Consider the following 7178-nt stretch of genomic DNA (forward strand, 5'->3'; position numbering starts at 1 on the left):
TGATGCTGTTAGAAAGGTGATGAACAATTTGGGGTGTAGGGATTTCTGAATTACTTTTTTTATAAAATGATGACTAAGAGACAAGGCTGGAAAATGGTTGAGTAAAATAAAAAAGAATTCTTATCTTTCTAAGTGCTTTAAGAGGAATAAAAATAGTTGATGAATGAAATGTCTTCTTGTATTTCCAAAAAGTAACTAAAATAAAGCACCATTTCTTTCTAGCTAAGTAACCTGAAACAACTCACATTTGTGGATGTGTCAGCAAACAAGTTCCATTCTATTCCAATTTGTGTACTCCGGATGTCTAATTTGCAGTGGTTGGATATTAGCAGCAACAGCCTGAAAGATCTCCCAGAAGACATAGACAGGTAGTTTATGTTTTAATTCGATGACAGATATAGGAACTCTTAAGTGAATTTAGAAAGTAAAAAGTTTCCAAGGGACACAGTTGATGGAAAGTCACATTTGGAAATGTATCAGGTATTTTTGTATGTAAATATTTATGTTATTGATGGACTGGGTCTGAGAACAAAAGCTAATTTTAGTAGATCATTGATGGTGGTCAGTTAACAAAATATTTTTTGCTGCTTTCATAATTTGTAATTGTATCTCGACCTTGTTTTGGGAAGCTTACTAGATATACTCTGCTCCAGTTCTAGCACAGAGAACTCACCATATGGAATTGTCAGCAGTTACTCTCTGGAGGGTAGATAGGGAGGAGAAGGTGAACTAAAGTATATTTAAGTTACTCAGAGTCTGATAAACTTTATTAGTAAAGAAGAAAAATATTGGTAAAATTCAAAAACCCCATTGACAATCCTCCCCTTCTACTCTGAAGTAAATATGAATGTGTGCACACATAATCATTTTCCCAGTTTAGATAACAACTTTGAACTAATTTTTAAAAAAATCATTCTGATCCCTCTAATGGGACTTGCTAGCCCATTTTTGCTAGAGAGAGCACTTTTCTTATTCCTTAGCTTAACTTCACTCTAGAGTGCTGTGGCAACTTGGCTTATGAAACTCTACCTGGCCTTAAGTGAAAAAAACCCAAACATATTAATTAAAGTTAATTAAGAAAATATTCAAAATTATTTATTTACCTGGGAATAGAAATTCCTGAGGCAGAATAAACTTCACAAAAAACTAATTTACTCCTAACTTTTGCAAGGCCTTTTTTGCTGGGCAAAAAGATTTTTCTGGGACATGGTGTAATCACAGATTGTTTTGACAGCAGCACTGGTCTTAACTTGTGTTAGCAATTCACAACAAACAACATAAGCTTGTCATTTTTCCCCAGGGGATCTGACCAGAGATTTAACTAACTTCAAAGAATTCCTAAGAGGATGTTTTTCTTTTAGGGAAGGATACCCTCTCAACTTACATAACTTTTTTCGCCTCTAACCTATATTCCCTTAGCTTCAAATTATTCCCTTTCTACATTTTGTCTTCTTCATTTTGTACTGAGTTGCCAGATTTGATGCTAGAATATCATAATCAACAACAAAAAATAAGGTGTTTGTTTAACTTTGTTCTCATGTGCATTCAGAAGACTAAAAAATGCCACATCAGTAAACTAATACTCTCATTCAGACTCATTATTTCAATGCCTGTGGTGTCAAAGAACCTCTGTGAATTATCATTGTCTGTAATACCATTACAATAGTCTGTTATTAATAAAGATGAGTTGACAGTAAACTGAAGCCTCACAATATTTTTACCTGAATTCAAAAAAACCGCATGGGCCTGATAAGCATAGCCTGCCAACAGTGCTTCAGGACTGGACCCTTCCAGTCAAATAAGACAAATTTGTTTCATCAATTTGCTATGCTCTTTGTTTTCTACCTAATACAAGGAATAAAGGCAGAGACACAAATTTCTGTTGCATTAGGAAAAGCCAGGGGAAATAAAGCAAAAGTTCCTCCACCAAATGGTGTCATTAAATTGATTTCATTGGGACAACTTGCAAGAACCTTTTGACGAGGAGCTGGTCTTTCTCTTGCTCCCCACAGTATTAATTACTAGTGAAAAACAATAGATGGAGATGTACTGCCTACCACAGACATACCTAATTCATAGAAACCATCATATGGGTAAAAGTGTGACCTGGTGGCCTGTATCTTTCATTAGTTGCAGGATGTTCATGGTGAGGCTTTGTATCATGTTCTGTCCACATTTTCTGCATGAAAATACAGTAAATTTTGTAACCTTTTATCCTTAGCATGCTTCTGATTACTTGTCAGAGGTATGCTATTAATATTATAATGCTGACCCAGTACTGGAGATTTCCATTAAAGTTGATGAAATTTTGTGAAAGTAGTGTTTAAATGACTTTTTAGGACAAAGATGTTGCATGCAATTGCTCCTATTATATACAAGATCAAGTCAGTATTACTATCTATTACATGTTCCTATTTGAAATAAATATTTTATGTCATCTCTATCTTTGACATCTTTACAGGTTAGATGAATTGCAGACACTTCTTCTACAGAAAAACAAGTTGACTTATCTTCCACGAGCTCTTGTCAATATGCCAAAGCTCAGTTTGCTAGTTGTCAGTGGTGATGACCTAGTTGAGATACCCACAGCCATCTGTGAGTCAACCACAGGTTTAAAGTAAGTAAAAGCAAGAGAGAAAGGGAAATATTCTTAAGATGAGGTAAGGTACACCCAGAAGAAATACTTTCACCAACATGTTTCTATAAATTCCGACCCAATTTATATCAGAGTGGTAAAGGAGGCATTCAAAAGATTGGACATTACAGAGGATCTGCAGTTTCATGATTTTCATCTACCAGTTACCCACATTGTGCATCTCTATGTATAAACTGCTGTTCCTGGGTAGGCTGAGACATAGCAGCTCTAACTCTGGAATTGCAAAACCATGCTTCAGAGTGGGACCAGGAGCCTGGAATCTAGCTGCTGATAAGCTCCATGATGACAAAAGTATCTTGCTGGGAGAGGGAGGCATGGCTAGGAAAATACTAGGTAAGGTCACATGGGTTTAGTAGTTTGCTGTAAAATACCACCTTACTGCTGCATGCAGGATAAGACTAAAAGACCTAAACTATAGTCTGCAGTTACAGAGATATTGCATTTCTGCAGGCAGTGTTCATGTTTTTGATTATGGAAACATTTCAGACTCTATACTGGGTTTAGTTCAGAGTGGAGTTAGCTGTGGATGGAATTACTTTTCTTCTCTTAGGTCCATTCCTTGCACTGATAGCTAGAAAGATGTTAATAACACATCAGCGCTTTTTGCAGTTGCTGAACAGTGGTGGCACAACACAAAGGGTGTCTCTCCAAATGTTCCCTAAGAAAGCATCGTAGGCTGAGGGTGGGTTGGAGACTGGGAGGTGAAACAGTTGGGGACACCAGCCAGAACAGCTGGCTCCAATTGGCCAAAGGGATGTTTCATACCATATGGTGTCATATCCAGCATATAAAGCTAAAAGAAAGGAGAGGGGTGGTGGATCATGTGTTATCGAAGTTTTTGTCTTCCAAAGAAACTAGCTATGTATATTGAGTCTCTGCTTCCCAGGAAGTGGCTAGACATTACCTGTTGAAAAGAGAGAGTGATTTAGAGAGAAATTTTTTTGCTTTGCTTTGCTTTTCTTCCATGCATATATTTTACTTTTCTCATTAAGCTTGTCTACAATTTTTTCATTTGCTATTCTCCCCTGCTTAGTTGAAGAGAGGAGCAGACAGAGGTGTTTGTTGGGTACCTGGGCAAGCAAGTCAGCTGATCACAAACTTACAGCAATTCATCAGAATTTTAGAAATCCATATGATTTATTGGGACATTTGTTCTTTTGAAAGTAACACCATTTAATTTTTTTTCCTTCTTGGAGCTAAAATAAGAGATTTTCAGAGTGCTATGTGCTAGTTTGCATATTATATAAGTTGTTTATGTAACCACTTAGTTTTTCACCTACAAAATGTACCTTTACAGTATTTTCAATTACAAAGTAATGCATGTCCTCTCATGTATTGTAAAAGACAAGTAATGCAATAACCAAAAAATGGAGGCACATATTGCAGCTAAATGGATCTGGCAAAATTCCAGATTTCTAGGCAATATTGTTAGGATGAAGTTCATGTTGATCATTAAGAGTGCAGTCAGTCAGAAGCTCTGTAATAAAGAACTATACCTGCTGTTATTACAAAGAATGATTTATGTAGATAGATGGAAAGAAGATAAACCTGATCATTTTTATATGGAAGGTGGATTATAGAGCAAGTTCCTTTTGAAATCTGTATTTCTATAATAGGTGTATCCTAACTATGTCATAGTGCAAAATTGAGCTAATATTCTTTATATTTCTGCTTCTGACTCTGGTAGTAATTTCTAAACTGTCATTCATGATGGCCAGTGATGTTCAGCTGCCTGAACATACATTTTTGTGTTAATCTCTGTTTAGATTTGTAAGTCTCAAGGACAGTCCGGTTGAAACAATTGTATGTGAAGACACTGAAGAAATTATAGAAAATGAACGTGAACGTGAGCAAGTTGAGAAAGAGTTTATGAAAGCATACATTGAAGATCTAAGGGAAAGGGGTATGTGTAAATTTGCAGTAAGCATTCTACTATCTTGAATATAAATGCAGATATATATTGCGACCATTCATTTTTAAGAGGACAAGCAATAGATCCTTAAACTCTAGTTGTCTTTTACGGTATTAAATAAGCCTAATAGTGAAACGCCAAATCTTATTTGTTAAAAGTTTGGACCTGAATTAATACTCTTGATACTGAACAAATGTATACAAAATTAATTGTGTTGGTATATGCCTTAACCTCAATTGATTGATGGTGTACACAAAGAATATTCTCATTCTCTAGACTTACTTCTCTTGGGATTAGTATTAGTGATTTTGAATTCCTGAAGAAGAGCTTCTCCTCCTCAAAAAGGACAGTATATATATGAAAGCCTCATTGTATTGGTAGAATATTCTTTGACAATATTATCTGCTTCAAGGTACTATTTAACCACTATACAATATAGTAAAACACCTGCTTTTATCTTTATTACATAGCATCTGAAACTTTACATATTTCTTCATGCTGGTATTCTGTTTTATATTTGCCATCACTGAGAAATGCTCACTTTCTTGAGTGCTCTTTAATAAGATTTGTTAGGAAAAAAGGGGAAAGTTTCATATGAGACAGAATATCCCATAGGCTCATTTTAGTTCCTTTAATACTTTTTGTGTAGAAAGGACTTTTTGTGGAATGAATCTTACAGTAGATTTTAATTCCTTGCATTTAATTTAAGAGGTCTATATAGTGGTCCTACAAAACCTGTTAAAAGAGAAATATAAAGAAAGGGTGTAACTTCATAATACTTTCATGTTCTCGTACTGGAATTCTGTTCCTTAGCATCTATAAGTTGTGCATATAAATTTTGTTTCTGTCTATTTCTAAATTGAAGTCTGCTATAAAAGTACTGGATTCTGATAATGGTAACAACAGTGGTTAAAATTGAGAGAAGGTGGCAATGGAGGAAAAAACTAAGGTCATAATTTGTCTTCAGAGATAAACATAAAATATGTAGTGATGGATTTGTATCTACAGTCTTAGGAAACATGGAGATCTGACAGGCTGCCTGAAACCTGCATTTGACCCTATTGAGAATAGGTCAAGTTTACACTCTTCTGGGGCAAAGCAGCTCAGGACTTCCCTGCTTTTTATGAAGAGTTGGATCATGAATCACTTCTGTATTTTCTGCTTCTGACTTTTGTGCTATATATAATGCCAATACCTACCTTTGAAAAACAGACTGTAGAAGGAATATCTTCTATAAAATATGAACTGGCAGAAGATCTAAAAGACAGAGATAATTTGTAGAGTACCTTTGAAACAAGACCAAACCGAGGTGTTTCTAGCTAAGGGCTTCATTTATTTGTGCTGGATTACATAGCTAAAGTCTGAGATTTATTTCTTTTTTCTCTTTTTGCAGAGTCTACTCCTTCCTACACTACAAAAGTAATGCTCAGTCTCCAGCTCTGAAGATTAAAAATCTCTAGATCTCTACTGAATATCTGAATAACTCTCTTTTAATCCACCTGGATAGTAAACACATAAAAATATTGATGGCCAGGATGACACCAAAATCATATTGAATTATTTATTTGTTTCTGTAGTCTTTTCAAGTAACTACAGAAAAAAAGAAGCGGTAGAACTTTCATAAGATGCTGTTTCACATATTAAATCAATGTGTTTATTTTCAAGTTCACAGCAACAGCCACTTTGCATGTAGACCTGCTGAAAGTAAACATCCACTGTAATTAAGTATACACAGGCATAGCTGAAGAATGAAGACATTGTTTGTTGTAGCTGAAACAGTAAAATGCAAAACGTGATCTTAGGAAGAGATTTCATTTTATAAAAGGGGATAAACTGATTTAGAAACTGAATGTGATCTGTTTTCTTAAGACCAAACACACATTTAGGTATTTGCAATATCCAAGTGAGAACACACTCATAGTTTGTATTTACATTCTGTTCTGTGAGAAAATTGTTCTTGGAATTTTCTGTTTAGATAACTTTCAACAACTTTACATATAGAAACTGTAGCACTTCTTTTATTCAAGCATATTTTAAGCTCTAACCTGTTTGCAAATTCAAGTACCAATGTGATTGAAGTTTCTGTGCTAAGCAGTCTTATAGCGGTATACTAAGTAAGGTTTTAAGGCACTAAGTGGTGTCAGCTAATACTATCAGCAAAATGATGATACAGGTCTTATATTCATGGTTTCAGATCACAGGATTTTGTGGACATTTGTTGGAATTTTCCAAGTAGTGTAAGAATGAGTTTGCTGGTAAAACATAATTTTGCTTGCTATTTATTAACTTGTTTATATACAATTGTTTAAATATATATAGAGTAGAATTTCAGAAACCTAGATTTACATGTACTTTTTGTTTAATAAAGCAATATTTTTAATCTAAAAAACTTGAGACTTTGAGACTCAAATTAGACTCAAGTTATGGAATTTAAATGGTCCTAAACTTATGAGTGCAGTTAGGTGAGATAATATTTACATCTTTGTTTTTTGTTATTGATGAGCTATTTTCAGTTTTGTGCAGTAGAATGTCACTTAAGTAGCCATATTTAAAACACAAAGCAATGAAGGATATGCTCCTCAGGCTTCTGTATAAAAAAAGAACTTTAGA

At 34.6% G+C, this 7178-nt stretch overlaps 1 protein-coding gene across 1 annotated transcript in view; it reads left to right on the forward strand.

The window, feature by feature from the left end:
* LRRC2 (leucine rich repeat containing 2) overlaps nt 1–6957 on the forward strand; it is a 74357-nt gene extending 67400 nt beyond the window's left edge. Inside the window, exons 6-9 of the mRNA XM_021534705.3 lie at nt 223–368; nt 2462–2617; nt 4423–4559; nt 5962–6957. Coding sequence (XP_021390380.3) covers nt 223–368; nt 2462–2617; nt 4423–4559; nt 5962–6011 — 489 coding nt within the window. The 3' untranslated portion in view covers nt 6012–6957. The remainder of the gene's footprint in view (nt 1–222; nt 369–2461; nt 2618–4422; nt 4560–5961) is intronic.
* Nucleotides 6958–7178: the final 221 nt, after the last annotated feature.

Source organism: Lonchura striata, chromosome Z (genome assembly GCF_050655825.1).
Source record: "Lonchura striata isolate lonStrDom1 chromosome Z, ASM5065582v1, whole genome shotgun sequence".
Lineage (NCBI taxonomy): Eukaryota > Metazoa > Chordata > Aves > Passeriformes > Estrildidae > Lonchura > Lonchura striata.